Below are 16,733 nucleotides of genomic sequence, written 5' to 3' on the forward strand. Positions count from 1 at the left end.
GGGGGAGGGGGGTCAGAGTATGCCGGAGTTCTGTGTATGGGGTTTGTACTGTTTTTGCAACAGTTCCTGTAAGTTTCAATTTATTTCAAAATAAAATTAAAAAAAAAAAAGACTGGGCTCATCTAATTGTTGCACAGATATTCTATAAAGTGCCACACCAGCAGACTGTAGAAATAAGACCGTATTTATAGGTCATTCTTGATCTAACTGCCATTTTCTGCCTGGAAGCCTGGAAAACCAAACAACAGAATTTTACTGCAATTACCAGAAAACACTTCTATTTTAATCAATACATCCATAATTCATGGGGGCTAAAAAAAAAAAGTAGCAAAGAAGGTAGAAGAATGTAATTTTGATGAAAACCCAGCAATCAGAAATAAAACAGCTACAGCAGGGCAAAAAAACAGAAACACAATCACAGAAGAGTACAAAATAGAACTGTCTAGAATAGACATTATCAAGAGACAAGACTTACAGAGAACAAATAAATTTATTTGTTGATGACCTAAATTTAAAAAAATGAGTCAATGGGACTCGGGCAAGACGGCGGCATAGAGACGAGTGGTAGCTAAGTAGTCCCCCTGGAACAACTACAAAAAACCAGAAACAACTAGTAAATAATCCAGAATAACTGCGGGGGGACAAACGAGACCATCCATTCATCATACACCAACCTGAATTGGGAGGAATGCCCGAGAACACAGCATAAAATCTGTAAGTAAAACCTGCGGAACCAAGTCGGGAGACCCCCTCCCCCATAGCCCGAGCTGCAGAGCCGCGTGGTGCCACAGAGAAGCTCTCTCCCAACAAGCGAATACAGCTCAGCTGAGCTCCAACTGGGGTTTTAAGTAGCGAGTGTGAACGCTACAGGTACGCAGCCCCAAAAAACAGACAGAGGCTTTGGGTGACGACTGACGTGGGAGAGCCGGAGGGTCGCCTTGGACTGGGTCTGAAGGGGACTATCTGTTTCTTTTTTGGCTCAGTGGAGAAAGCCCCAGTCATTTTCAGTTTCCAGGGCTGTGACTCTGGAAAGGGTGGAGACACCACAAGCAGAGAGCGAGACCACTGAAATGCTAATGACCTCCACCTGAGGGGTCTGTCTTCTCTAGGAGGAAAGGGGTGGGGCCCTTTCCATTCAGAACCAGACCCCAGAGCCTGGGGGAACACGGCCATACCTCCTCACACCAGTCAAGAATTATAGGCTAACAGGCGTCACCTGCTAGGCAGAAAAGCACAGTGACCTGAGGCATCAAAGGGTGGAGCAATTTTCTAAGACACACCCACAGGGAAACCAGATACTGAATATTTCTTCCCTCTGGGACCTGAGCCTGTTCTGCTCTGGGAAGACCTGATTTGGATAACCAAGGAAACCATGCCTAGACAACAGAAAATTACAACTTACACTAAGAAAAACAAAGTTATGGCCCAGTCAAAGGAACAAACGTACACTTCAACTGAGAAACAGGAATTTAAACAACTAATTCTAAATCAATTCAAAAAGTTTAGAGAAGATATTGCAAAAGAGATAGAGGCTGTAAAGGAAGAACTGGACATGTATATGGCAGAAATCAAAAGTTCAAAAAACCTACTAGTAGAATCTATGGAAATGAAAGCACAACACGAGATGAAAGACACAATGGAAACATACAACAGCAGATCTCAAGAGGCAGAAGAAAACACTCAGGAACTGGAGAACAAAACACCTGAAAGCCTACACGCAAAGGAGTAGATGGAGAAAAGAATGAAAAAATACGAGCAACGTCTCCGGGAACTCAAGGATGAAACAAAGTACAATAATGTACGTATCATTGGTGTCCCAGAAGGAGAAGAGAAGGGAAAGGGGGCAGAAGCAATCATAGAGGAAATAATTAATGAAAATTTCCCATCTCTTATGAAAGACATAAAATTACAGATCCAAGAAGCGCAGCGCACTCCAAACAGAAGAGAGATGAATAGGCCTACGCCAAGACACTTAATAATCAGATTATCAAATGTCAAAGACAAAGAGAGAATCCTGAAAGCAGCAAGAGAAAAGCAATCCATTACATACAAAGGAAGCTTAATAAGACTATGTGCGGATCTCTCAGCAGAAACCATGGAGGCAAGAAGGAAGTGGTGTGATATATTTAAGATACTGAAAGAGAAAAACCACCAACCAAGAATCCTGTATCCAGCAAAGCTGTCCTTCGAATATGAGGGAGAGCTCAAAATATTTTCTGACAAACAGACAATGAGAGACTTTGTGAACAAGACACCTGCCCTACAGGAAATACTAAAGGGAGCACTACAGGGTGATAGAAGACAGGAGTGTGTGGTTTGGAACACAATTTTGGGAGATGGTAGCACAACAATGTAAGTACAATGAACAAAAGTAACTATGAATACGGCTGAGAGAGGAAGATGGGGAGCATGTGAGACACCACAAGAAAGGAGGAAAGATAACGACTGGGACTGTGTAACTTGGTGAAATCTAGAGTATTCAACAATTGTTATAAAATGTACAAATATGTTCTTTTACGAGGGAGACCAAGCAAATGTCAACCTTGCAAGGTGTTAAAAATGGGGAGGCATTGGGGGAGGGATGCAATCAGCATAAACTAGAGACTGTAACTAATAGAATCATTGTATTATGCTTCCTTTAATGTAACAAAGGTGATATACCAAGGTGACTGCAGATAAGAGGGGGGGATAGGGGAGGCATGTTAGACACTTGACATTGGTGGTATTGTCTGATTCTTTATTCTACTTTGATTTAAGGTTATTTTTCCTTTTGCTGCTTCCTAGCTGCCATTTTGTTTCCTCTTTCTTTTGCATCTCTACCTTCTCTGACTCTCCCTCCTGCCTTGTGGAAGAAATGTAGATGCTTTTGCTTAGTATGAGCAGAATGTTCAATTAGGATGAACTTAAATGTGTGGAAACGAACAGGGGTGTTGGTAGCAAGATGTGAGAATAACTAACAGCACCGAATGGTGTGTGAATGAGGTGGAAAGGGGAAGCTCAGAGTCATATATGTCACCAGAAGGAAAGTTGGAGGTCAAAAAATGGAAATGTATAAAACTGAATCCTATGGTGGGCAATGTCCATGATCAACTGTACAAATACTAGAAATCACTTCATGAACCAGAACAAATGTATGACAACACAATTAGAAGTTAATAGAGGGGCATATAGGGAAGAACTATATACCTATTACAAACTATATACTACAGTTAGTAGTATTTCAACATTTTTTCATAAACAGTAACAAACGTACTATATCAATACTAGGAGTCAACAATTGAGGGGGGTTGGTTAGGGATAGGGGAGGTTTAGAGTTTCCTTTTCTTTTTTTCTCTTTTCATCTTTCACTTTATTTCTTGTCTGGAGTAATGAAAAGTTTCTAAAACTTGAACAAAAATTAAGTGTGATGGATGCACAGCTGTATGAGGGTACCCAGGGGCAAGTGATTGTACACTTTGGATCTTTGGATAATTGTATGGTATCTGAACAATCTCAATAAAAATGAAAAAAAAAAATGAGTCAAAAGAGCTAACGTCTAGAGATGTGTCAAGAAATGGAAGCAGAAAAAAAGTTTAAATAAATTTATCTGGCTCAAACTCCCAACCACCTAACAAAGTACACTGAATTTGCTGAACCCAACAACCACTTCTATAGGACATAAATCAATATATGGTACCTGATTTCTACTAGAAACAAGCAGCATCCATTTGGTGGACTCATGTTAAAGAGCCAAGGCTACCTCTCTTACAATTTCAACTCCTAGTTAATCCTATAGCAATTTTGAATATTTGACTCCATACTTAATGATGCCCCAATGGAGTATTCACCGTATCATGAACTACAAAATCACAGATAAAAGTCAAAATGTTAGTATATAAATAAATTTTCTTTACTTTAAAAAGATGGCAGTATTTAAAATTTCAAGTACTATATGTTCTAGTTTGCTAATGCTGCCAGAATGCAAAACACCAGAGACGGATTGGCTTTTATAAAAGGGGGTTTATTTTTACACAGTTACAGTCTCAAGGCCATAAAGTGTCCAAGGTAACACATCAGTAATCGCGTACCTTCACTGGAGGATGGCCAATGGTGTCCGGAAAACCTCTGTTAGCTCGGAAGGCGCGTGGCTGGCATCTGCTCCAAAGTTCTGGTTTCAAAATGGCTTTCTCCCAGGACGTTCCTCTAGGCTGCAGTTCCTCAAAAATGTCACTCTTAGTTGCACTTGGGGTATTTGTCCTCTCTTAGCTTCTCTGGAGCAAGAGTCTGCTTTCAATGGCCATCTTCAAACTGTCTCTCATCTGCAGCTCCTGTGCTTTCTTCAAAGTGTCCCCTGGCTGTAGCTCCTCTTCAAACCGTCACTCACAGCTGCACTGAGTTCCTTCTGTTTGTGAGCTCATTTATATGGCTCCACTGGGGCCACACCTCAATGGAAATATCTCATCAGATTTATCACCTACAGTTGGCTGGGGCACATTTCCATGCAAACAACCTAATCCAAATGTTCCAACTTAATTCCCACTAATATGTCTGCCCCACAAGATTGCATCAAAGAATATGGCTTTTTCTGGGCGACATAATACATTCAAACCAGCACACTATACACACAGCGAATAATTTTATAAAAGGAAATTAGTTTCCTCTATAAATACAATAGTTAAATTGCTTAAGTTCCTATAAAAACAGTGCTTAAATATAGAACTTAGGCTACAAACTAATCTCCTATAATCAATTATTACATTTATTTAAATCATCTCTATCTTATTGGTGAGTACACTAAAATACAGAATTGGTGTCTTTACAGAATTTTCAGGTATTTAATTTTTGTTTTGTTTTTATAATTAATTAATTTTTAATTATGGTAAAATATCCATCACCTAATAATCATTTTAACTATTTTAGTTGAACAATACTTTGACATTACGTATACTGAAAATATTTGTGTAACTTTTAACACTATTTCCAGACTATTTTCCTCATCCCAATCCAAAGCTCATACAGGCATACCTCGTTTTATTGAGCTTCACTTTATTGTGTTTCATGGATATTGCATTTTTTACAAACTGAAGGTTTTTGACAATTCTGATGCAAAAGCAAGTCTATTAGTGCTCACTTTGTGTCTCTGTGTTACATTTTAATTAAGGTATATACACTGTTTTTTTATACATAATGATATTGCACACTTAATAGACTATAATATAATGTAAATATATTTGCACTGGGAAGCCAAAAACTTCATGACTCCCTTTATTGCAATATTTGCTTTTTGTTTTGGTCTGGAACCAAACCCGCAATATCTCCAAGGTATGCCAGCATTCATTTAGCAATAATTCCCCATTCTTCCCTCCCTCCACCCCTGGTAACCTCTATGTCTCTATGAATTTGCTTATTGTAAATATTTCAAATAAGAGAGATCATACAATATTTGTCCTTTTGTGTCTAGTTTCACTTAACATATTGTCTTCAAGGTTCATCCATGTTGTAGCATGTGTCAACACTTTACTTTTTATGGCCAAATAATATTCCATTGTATGGATATAACACATCTTGTTTATCCATTTGTCTGTTGATGGACACTTAGATTGCTTCCACTTTTTGGCTATTGTGAATAATGCTCAATGAAAACTGGTGTACAAATATCTGTCAGGGTCCTTGCTTTTAATTCTTTTAAGTATATATCTAGGCGTGCAACAGTTAGATCACATTCTGTTTAACTTTCCGAGGAACCACCAAACTGTTTTATGTAGTAGCTGCACCATTTTACATTCCCAAAAATGTTCGTGAGTTCCTATTTCTCTGCACCCTCATCAACACTTGTCATTTTCAAATGTTTCAATAATAGCCATCCTAATGGTATGGAGTGGTATATCACTGTAGTTTTAATTTCCATTTCTTTAATGGCTAATGATGTTAAGCATGTTTTCATATACTTACTAACCACATGAATATCTTCTTTGGAGAAATATATATTCAAATTCTTGCCCCACTTTTTAATTGGGTTTTTCTTGTTGTTGTTGAGTTGCAGTTCTTTATGTACTCTGCATATTAAACCCTTTTCAGATACATGGTCTTAAACTAGTAAAAACCTAGTCCAACCAGTACCAACCTAGTTTCAATAGTATACAAACTCTCTATTCCTATATATCTCTGTGCCGCCTCCTCTATATTGTTATTCTCTCTGATTACATCTTTATACACTGAATAACTATTAACATAGATTTAAAATGTTATTTTACACATTTGCCTATTAAATCATGGGGGGGGAACAGTTATAAACTGAAAGTATAAAACTGAAATATAAAACACAGGATTTTATATTTACCTTTGTAGCTAACGTTTACCCATATTCTCTATTTTTCTCATGGCTTCAAGTTACTGTCTAGCATCCTATTATTTCAGCCTGAAAGACTCCCTTTAGCATCTCTTATAGGTCAGGTCTGGTAAAGAACTCTTCCCGCTTTTGCTTATCTGTAAGTATCTTAATTTCTCCTTCATTTTTGAAAGATAATCCTGGTTGACAGTTTTTTCTTTAAGGACTGTAAATATGCCACCCCACTCTCTCCTGACCTCCATGGTTTCTGGTAAGAAATCTGCTGTTAATCTTATTGGGAATCCCTTGTATGTGACAACTGACTTCTTGCAAAATCCTCTACTTTCAAAATCCTCTGTCTCTGGATTTTTACAATATCCCTATAATATGTCTTGGTGGAGAACTCTTAGTGTCTTGCTTGGAGTTTGCTGAACATCCTGAATGAGTATTCACGTCTTTCATCAGATCTGTATCATCAAATACTTTTTCTGTCCCTTTGTCTCTCTGTGTGTCTCTCTCTTGTACTAATGGGACTCCACTGATTTGTACATTGGTATCCCTGATGGTATCCCATAGGTCCTGCAAGCTCTGTTCATTTTTCTTGATTATTTTTTCTTTCTTCTCCTCACACTGGATAATTTCAGTTCTCTAGTCTTTAAGTTTGCTGATCCTTTCTTCTGTTTGTTCAAATTTGTTGAATCCATCTAATGAGTTCTTCATTTCAATTACTGTACTTTGCACCTCCAAAATTTGTATGGTTTCTTTTTGTAATATCTTTATTTTGTCCAGACAATGTTTTCCCTACTTCCTTTACTTTTTAATATATGGATTCCTTTTATCTCACTGAACATAAATCATGACAGTTGATTTAAAGCCTTTGACTAATAATTCCAATGTATGAGCTTCCTCAGGGATGGTTTCTGGTAAATTCTTTTTTCCCTCTGAATGGGCCATAATTTCTTGTTTCTCTGTGTGTTTTGCAAGATTTTGTTGAAAAACAGACATTCTGAATATTATGCTGTTAAAACTCTGGAAATCTAGTTCTCCCACTCCTCTGGAATTGCTAAGTGTCTTTGTTGTTGTTGAGAGCTGGAGCCACCAATATATGGCTTTTCCAAACTACTTTTGCTCCCAAATGAAGAATGGAGAGAGAAGGGGGTGGCGGGGGGGGGGGGGTCTGCCTATTTAAGACTCCTCTGTTACTTCTGGTTGAGGAGGGTTGGAACAATGGCTGCCCTCAGAGTCAGTGTCCCCAGAGATCTGAAGTACAACTGATCAAAAGCAGTGATCAGTAGTCAGACCACACACACCCAGATTTTGGAAGACTAGGTCCTTATTGCCCACCCTAGCACCAGCAAGCAGCACCAGGAGTACCGATTGCTGTCTGCCATGCATCTGGGGGGTGGGAGATGGTAGCCACCAAACAGAGGGTGAAAGTCACTGATATTTAACCCAATTTACCAGTCTCTTTCTCTAGCTCTTCCCTGGATGCTGTGCAGTGTTGCACTAGAATCCACAGTTTCAAAATAATTAATTCAGACAGTTTCTGCCAGTCAATAGTTGATCTGGCGGAGGGACTGACTCTCAAGTTCCCTACTTTGCCATATTCCCATAATCCTATCAATTTAGTTTTTAAATGTACTATTTATCAAACCTGCCAAGTGCTTTCACAAAACGTCAAAATAAAATGTTTCATTATTACCTTAACTACTGTATTTTTTCAGAATAAAGTATATAAAAATAGAACACACATAATAGTGAAATTAAATACAGATTGGTGTAGCTAAATAATTAGCATCTACCTGTTTAAAAAACAACAACAACAACTAAACAGCTCTGGTGAGGCCCATGCCAAATTACTGAACTCTTTTCATCCTTAAGAAATCTATAATATAATTGGGAAAGCAGAAATATAAATAGAAAAAAATCCATATACAACTGTGAACTGTTAGTAAAGCAAAATAAAAGATACAGTTTGATGACTAAGTATAAAATAAAAAAAAAAAAAGAATATTGAGCTGAAAAGATGGGACCTAAATTGGATCTTGATTAAGACAACAGTAAAGTATTAGAGGAGAAGGACCTGATCATGAAGGCACAGTAGGGTAATTAGGGGAGAAATCATGCTATTATTACCTTAAGTTCAAATAGCAGCTTGTATTTTTCAAAGGATTTAAAAATTTCTGGTAAATACAACAACCTTCTGATTAATGGTACATGTTAATCTATGATATTATTCAGATTTAGGAAATTAACCTATCAGCTACATTTAAAGAGCGGTATTTGACTCTCGATGAAGTGATCATGTTACTTACTACATCATCCCTTCACTAAATTTCCTCACATTACTAGAGTCACAGAAGTACTCAAATTTCTCTAACTCAACAGGATATGAAAACTGAAGAATACAAATGAAAACTGGAAGGACAGTCTACATCACAATTAGGAAGAGAACAGAATCAGAATTCAGTGTGGAGAATGTAAGCTTCACTCAGAAGTTTGCTAATAAACTGGATACAGATTATAAAAATCTCAGTCACTTATGTCATATTCAATAAAGAGGATATATTTAATACACCATCATAAGATATTTAATTGCAGACAGAAACTAAGCCTTTCTTAAGAATACTCCAGTGAACCACTCTGTTTTCAGGTACACATTCATTTTCATTTTAACTTCAACTGGGGACTGGAAGGATAGAGAAGACTTGAGCTCTAAGTGAGAATGGCCTGGAAACTGTGAAGACAGAAAGTCACAGGCAAAATCTTTCTATCAAACCACTTACACCTTGAATCCAAAGGCAAGGTGATAGAGTAGGATCTGTTTTTCATTTTATCCAAACAGTATATAGTAACAGCTTAAGTTTCAGAGTAACTGTGCACATTGCTGTAGTCAGCTTCCATTTTTAAATATACTCAGAATAAACCGCTTTCCATCCTTCCCAATTCCATTCCTTCAACTCTTCATATTCATTCAGTAACTATTTTAATAGACAACTACTGCTGGTGAATAGAAAAATCCCTCGAATACCCACACATCTGACTTCATATTTTAAATGAACAATAAGACTTTGCACTGGCAGTTCCAGGTATTTACAAGGTTAACTTCCTTACCCTTCAATATACATTCTCAACAAGGCCTATCCTAATTATCACCCCAAGCTTGCTATCTTTTTCAGAGCACCAATCATCTAAGATACTATATAATTTACATCTATGCATATTATTGGTCCCTCCCTTTTAGGAATATGAGCAACATAAAAACAGAGATCTATTTTTTATTCAATAGGATGAAATACCTACAACAACTTGCACAGTATTTGCTCACTATTCACAAAATAATTTATCAAAGCTGGTGAAATGCTCCCTCTAGATAAATGACTCCCACATCACTACTTCTATTCTGACTCCTTTCAAGAGGATGTCCCATAAACATCTACAACTCAACATGCCAAAACTCAATTCTTTATGCTTTTCAGAAACCTACTTCATTTCCTGTCTTCCCCATTTTGATCAATGATTCCACCTGTACCCAAATTAGAAACCTGAGTCATCCAAGTCTCAAAACTTGTCTTACCTAACTTACTAAGTCCAATTATTTCTATCGCTTTAATAAAGCAAAACTATTCACACTTTCCTATTCCTACTACCAACGTTTTTATTCAGGCCCTCAATCTATCCATTAGACTGCCCAATAGCATAACTGGCCTTCCTGCTTTCAGGGTTACCACCACCACCCCAGCCACCCCGCAAACTTTTGTCAGTGTCCATCCTGATAAGACACATAATTAAAAATCTCTCAGTGGTTCCCCAGATCTCAAATAGTAAAGTCTCAATCCTAAAATTGATGAAGACCCTTTATGACTTTACTTCTGTCTTTCCAGTTTCATCTCCTACCACTTTCCCAACAACCACCAAGACCTCGAGACATATCAAACTACTCCTGTTCTACAAATGAACCACTACTTCTCAATATCATAGCTTAGCACGTTTTCCCCTCTGCCTAGAACAGCTCTTGTCTACTTATATGGGATCCAGCTCAAATGTCAGATTTTCTCACATTCTCCAGAAAGAATGAAGTTGTCCCCCAAAGCACCCTGCTGATACTTACAATACAACATAATGTCATATTCTACTTACTTTCTTTTTCTCCTCCTTCCTAAACTAAGAACCACTGTTCTATGTACCACTCTGCATCCCTTTCTTTAACAAAATATAAGCACCTATTAAATATTGTTCAAATGAATAAACAAATTGGTCATATGACTACCACATGAGCCATTCCGGGGAACCTAAATTTGTACCTTTTCTCTAGTCAGAAAACTTCCAGTGGGCACGACTAGATTGTGGTTCCTGTCACACTTCTCATGACAAGAGTGATGCTTCACTTCTGAACAAAAGATACCAATGAGAATCCATTAGCTCTAATTTCTAATACAAGAACTCACAACCCTGGTTGTACATTAGAATGATCCAAGGAGCTTTAAAAAATGCCAATGCCTAAGTCCCACCATCTGAAATCCCTAATAAAATTGGCTTGGGATGGGATTCTGGCACTTTTCTTTGTTTTTTAAAGCTTCAAATATGCAATCAGGATGACAGCCACTGATCTAAAGCAAGAAAAACATATTCCTGATACCATGAAACATGAAGGAGCTTTTAAGGGCTGAATTGAATGTGAAAACTACATTTCTATTTCTGTTAGAAAGTGTTTCAATTTCCATACAACTAAATAAAAATTAATTTTAGAACATAATTAGTTGCAGTCTGCTTGAAAAAAAATTTAACATTGATGCCAACTAAAATGATCAGACAGAGCAAAGTACTTACTAGAATTAACTATTGTTCAGTGTTCAGGGAGTGATACATGCAGGCAATAGTAGTTAAGAAAGCCTTTAGGAAAGCCAGGAATTTAAACAGACTCTTGAAAGATTGCTTAAATGTGGATGGACAATAGGGAGTAATCGATTCCAAGAAAAGAGAAAGGCATTAAGGAAGACAGAACGTGCACGAGAAAGAAGATGGAATTAACTAAAGCATAAGATACACATTGCAAAGACTGGAAAATAAGCCTGGTTGGTGCTCAACAAACTTTTGTTCCCTTCCCCATGTGTAAGGATTTGGGCAATAAACTTTAAAAACATGTAAACCCTCAGCCCACATGATACTAAGGAAGTACGTTATTATCCTTCATATTCCAGATAAAAAACATGGAGGCTCTGAAAAGTTCTAGTACCAGTGCCAGGTTGAGCCTGGAGTCAATGTTCAGGCCTGCATGACTTTAAAGCCCAAGCCCTTTCCATTATACCACATTGTCTCACAAAGGAGAGAAGAAAGAATGGGTAACACAAATTCAAGGCTATTAAACAGTACGACAAAGTAAAAATCTAGAAAAGGAGCTCACTGCAGGCTGGGAATAAGGCTGCAGTGAGCCTGGGAATAAGGTGAAGGAGAAAATGTCATTTCAGAAAATTAACCTGGCAGTACAGGCATACCTTGGAGATATTACAGATTTGGTTCCAGAACACTGCAATAAAGTGAGTATCGTAATAAGGTAAGTCACACGTATTTTTGTTTGTTTGTTTCCCAGTGCTTATAAGAGTTATGTTTATACTATAGTGTAGTTTATTAAATATGCAATAGCATCATGTCTAAAAAAAAACAATGTACATATCTTTATTAAAAATACTTCATTGTTAAAAAGTGCTAACCATCACCTGATCCTTCAGCGAGTAATTATCTTTGCTGGTGGAGGATCTTGCCTCAGTGTTGATGGCTACTGATAGATCAGGCTGGTATTTGATGAAATTAGGGTGACTGTGGCAATTTCTTAAAATAAGACAACAGTGAAGTTTGCCACATCAACTGACTCTTCCTTTCATGAAAGATTTCTCTATAGCATGTGATTCTGCCACTATTTTATCAACTAAGTTGATGTAATTTCTAAATCCTTGGTTGTCATTACAATGAAGTTCACAGCATCTTCACCAGAAGTAGATTTCATTTCAAGGAACTACTTCCTTTGCTCATCCATAAGAAGCAACTTCTCATCCATTCAAATTTTTATCATGAGATTGCAGCAATTCAGTCACATCATCAGGCTCCACTTCTAATTCTAATTCTCTTACTATTTCCACCACATCTGCATTTACTTCCTCCACTGAAGTCATCCATGAGGGCTGGAATCAACTTCTTTCATGAACTCCCATTCATGTTGATATTTTGACTTCCTCCAATGAATAAAGAATGTTCTTAATGACACCGAGAATGGTGAGTCCTTTCCAGAGGTTTTGAATTGAATTTGCTCAGATCCATCAGAGGAATCATTATCTATGGCAGCTATAGCCTTTAAAAAACGTATTTATTAAATAATAAGACTTGAAAGTCAAAATGACTCCTTGATCCAGAGGTTTCAGAATAGACATTGTGTTTGCAGGCATGAAAACACTCCATGAGAGCGCTTGGGTGACCAGGTACACTGTCAGTGAGCAGTAAATACTTTGAAAGGAATCTCTTTTTCCTAAGCAGTAGGTCTCAACAGTGGGCTTAAAATATTCAGTAAACCACGCTGTAAACAGAAGTGCTGAAATTCTGACTTTGTTGGATATTTATAGCATATTTCTTAAGGGTTCTAGGATTTTCAGAATGGTAAATGAACACTGACTTCAACTTAAAGTCACCAGCTGCAAAGGACAATCAGTCTGTCCTTTGAAGCTTTGAAGCCAGGTATTGACTTCTCTTCTTTAGCTATGAAAGTCCCAGATGGCATCTTCTTCCAACAGAAGGCTGTTTCGCCTAGCTTGAATATCTGTTATTTAGTGTGGCCACCTTCATCAATTGTCTTAGTTATATCTTCTAGATAAAGTTGCTGAGGCTTCTACATTAGCACTTGCTGCTCTTTTATGCTATGGAAATGGCTTCTTTCCTTAAACCTCATGAACCAACCTCTGCTAGATTTCAAATTTTTCTTCTGTAGATTTCTCACCTCTCTCAGCCTTCAAAGAATTGAAGAGAGTTAGCGTCTTGCTTTGGATTAGGCTTTGGCTTCAGGACACGTTGTGGCTGGTTTGATCTTCTATCCAGACCACTAAAACTTTCTCCATATTAGCAATAAGTCTATTTCACTTTCTTATCATTTGTGTGTACATTAAAGTAATGCTTTTAATTTCCTTCAAGAACTTTTCCTTTGTATTCACAACTTGGCCAAATGTTTGGTGCAAGAGGCCTAGCTTTGGGGCTATCTCAGCTTTTGACATGCCATTCTCACTAAGCTTAATCATTTCTAGCTTTCAATTTAAAATGAAAGACATGTGACTCTTCCTTTCACTTGAATACTTAGAAGCCATTGTAGGGTTATTAATTGGCCTAGTTTCAATATTGCTGTACATCAGGAACCAAGGAGGAGAGGGAGAAAGTGTGGAACAGTCATTCAGTGGAGTAGTCAGAACACACATTGATCGATTAAGTTCACCATCTTATATGGGCACTAATTGTGGAGCCCTGAAACAATTACAATAATAACATCAATGATCACTGATCGCAGATCACCGATCACCACAACAGATACAAAAATGAAAAAGTTTAAAATATTTCGAGAATTACCAAAATGTGACACAGAAACATAGTTTATGAGCACATGCTGTTGGAAAAATTGAGCTGATAGCCTTGCTTGACGCAGAGTTGCCACAAACCTTCAATTTGTAAAAAAAAAAGCAGTATCTACAAAATGTGATAAAGCAAGATATGCCTAGATACAAAATGGACTAAAGAATAAAGAGACTAAAAGAAACACCAGACCACTGATTGCTTCCATGATGAACCATGTAATTTAGCTTTACCATCCTGCATTCTCTACTAGTTTTACAAATTACTTGGTTTCCAATGCCTTGAGGACACTTCCTTTATAAATCCCACCATACTGCACTAAACACTTAGTAGAGAATTCTTGATTGCCCATACTTTATGATCAATTAAGTGAAATTACACAAGCAGACAAAATGCCAGAGTTTTGCCCGGGTATAATATTAATAAGACTAAATCTTAGTTCATTATCTGGATGGAGGCTAGAGTGTGACTGATGAAACCTCCTCCCAATTTTTAACCCTCCAACTCATGCTACAAAAGTATGCCCAAGTAACTCTACTAAAACATCTTTTATAACATGAAGTTTCCCTGAGTAAGAATCTAAATGGTTTATTCATTAACCACAATAAATCCAAACCTCTCTGCCCTCCATATGCACCCTTCCATCCATCTCACTAACCTCTACTATCTCCAAAAGGGCTATTCATGCCAGCCTCCTCAATGTGCCACAGACTGAGCAATATACACTATGTTTGAGTTATTTCCCAAACCGGAATACCTCTTTTCTTTCTCTCAAAGATGAACTCAAAATCTATTGTTCTCCAAAAACAATCTGTATCCGACAATACAACTCTTAATATGGATTCCAAAGTGGTAGCTAATAGGACACATGACTTTCAGATATCTTTTGTTTGGCCCACTTTTTTAAAAAAAATTTATTCCACTTACATTTTAAAATTGGGAGCTACTACTTTGATACACTGTATTTCCAACTTTTCTTGAAAAAACTGGATGCTTTGATAACACTGGGATCATATTTTTAGATGGTCGTAATCACCTGGTGCTGTGCAGCAGCTGACCCCTTTTGATAGGTTCTTACACACTCATTAATGTCAACTGTCTGACCTCTGAGACCATACCTACAGCACTTGCAATCATTGGAGAAATACCTGACTGCCTACCTTTTGCAACAAGATACATAAGGCACTGAAGTTACGAGGATGAGCAATATAAACACAGTCTATCCTCCACACTCTAGCTTAGAAGGGAATGAAAAGAGACAAGCAATTACAACGCCCGTGTGATGTTCTATGATGAGGAAGTAGAGGGTACTTAAGTGCACAAGTGAGGGTACCTAACTCTATCTATGGAAAGTTAGGGAATACCCCTCTGAAGTGAAAGCTAAACTCCAGATTTTTAGCAGGAGAGTGGAGTTATCCCGAAAGAGATAGGGGAGGGGACAGCGATATCAAGTGTCCCAGGAAAAGAAAAGAGCCTTTGCAAAGACACTAAGGGGACAATAAAAGTATTTCGAGGAAGTGAAATCAGTTCATTATGGCTAGAGCCATCTCCCAAATCTTAAATGCAGGTGTCAGAGAAAGGGCTCAATCAAAAGGGCTGGAGACAAAAACCACGTTTTAGTTAAGGTCAGGAGATGAAAGATTATTTCAGTAAAGAGGTTAAATATGTAAGTTTGTTAATCATGGAACAGAAGTTTCAGAGAGCACATCTGGGGTGTGGAGGGGTGAAATGGGTAAGAAGCAGTGATAGCCTAAATCAAGGGAGAGAAAGCACAAAGCAGCATGGGGATGAGGATATAGCATATAAGACCAAAGGGGCTTACATCTTGGGCGGTAACCAAGGATAACAGGGATGTGAAGCATGGTAGGTTTGGCTGGCCACAAGTTTGCCAAGAGAATTAGTCCCAGCAGTCCCTTGGTGGACGGGGAAGCATTCAGACCTCTCAAAATTCAGCTGCGCCCTCGACGGATTGCACTTCCGTCTCTCTAGAAGACATCAGCTTCAGTCTGGATTGATTGTTCAGGCTCCAGGAGAGGCTCTGGGTTCCAGGTGCTGACACGTAGGATCCCAAGGAGTGATTAGAGGACTGGCCTGTGTGTGCTGGCGGGTAGAAGTTAAGTATAAACTACCTTGCATTATTTTCTGATTTTTCTGTAGGAATGATGGACCTGTTATGGCCTCTTAGAAAAGCAATGTGTGCCCACCATAAATTTACAGGAAGAAAAAATGTGCCAATAAGTTCAACATTTGCCCAACCAGTACTCAAGATGAGTCATTCTGTGAGTCCAAGTCTCCCCAAGTTGGCGTTGTCTCCCCAACTAGACTGGAATCTCCGCCTGAGAAAGGGCTGATTTACACTTTTTTGTAACTTCCAAAGTGCCCAATAACGAGCTCAGCACGTCGAACACATTCAGTAAAATTAACGATTCCTGACATCTCGGGACGTTGAAGTTACCTAGCTCTTTCCGCATTCTGCATATCAAAGCGCTAAAGGAAAGCAAACCTATATTTTAGACCTAGCCTTTCCTTTATTCTAAACTCCACTGCGTCCTTCCGACCCCATCCGCAGGGGCTGAGTTGTTGCACGGTTCGACTGCAGCGGAAGACTCCACGTCCCACCCCTCAAAACGCTCCCCTACCCGACCCAACAACCCTCTAGAGGATGTGGCAGCTCGCGCGCCAGTTCCTATCCACCTCTTGGAAAGGTAAAAAGCGCTCACCGACTCTGGACCGCAAGAAAACCCCGAAAACGTAGTCGTCTGCTCACCGCCGTGTCTCAGTGAAGCACTTCCGGCGCACGCAAAGACGTAAGCAGAAGCGC

The 16,733-nt window shown here is 38.4% G+C and overlaps 1 protein-coding gene across 13 annotated transcripts in view; it reads right to left on the bottom strand.

Moving 5' to 3' along the window:
* The window catches only part of PPHLN1 (periphilin 1), a 195,639-nt gene extending 178,928 nt beyond the window's left edge, over nt 1-16,711 (bottom strand). For 10 of the 13 annotated variants that reach the window (XM_037848306.1, XM_037848304.1, XM_037848313.1 and 7 more), the window contains exons 1-2: nt 16,633-16,711; nt 15,735-16,012 (exon numbers count right to left, since the gene is read on the bottom strand). In XM_037848306.1, coding sequence (XP_037704234.1) covers nt 15,735-15,774 — 40 coding nt within the window. In that variant the 5' untranslated portion in view covers nt 15,775-16,012; nt 16,633-16,711. The remainder of the gene's footprint in view (nt 1-15,734; nt 16,013-16,632) is intronic. The other 3 variants (XM_037848312.1, XM_037848302.1, XM_037848303.1) reach the window with 2 other exon arrangements.
* Between the last annotated feature and the right edge of the window lie 22 nt (nt 16,712-16,733).

Source organism: Choloepus didactylus, chromosome 8 (genome assembly GCF_015220235.1).
Source record: "Choloepus didactylus isolate mChoDid1 chromosome 8, mChoDid1.pri, whole genome shotgun sequence".
NCBI lineage: Eukaryota > Metazoa > Chordata > Mammalia > Pilosa > Megalonychidae > Choloepus > Choloepus didactylus.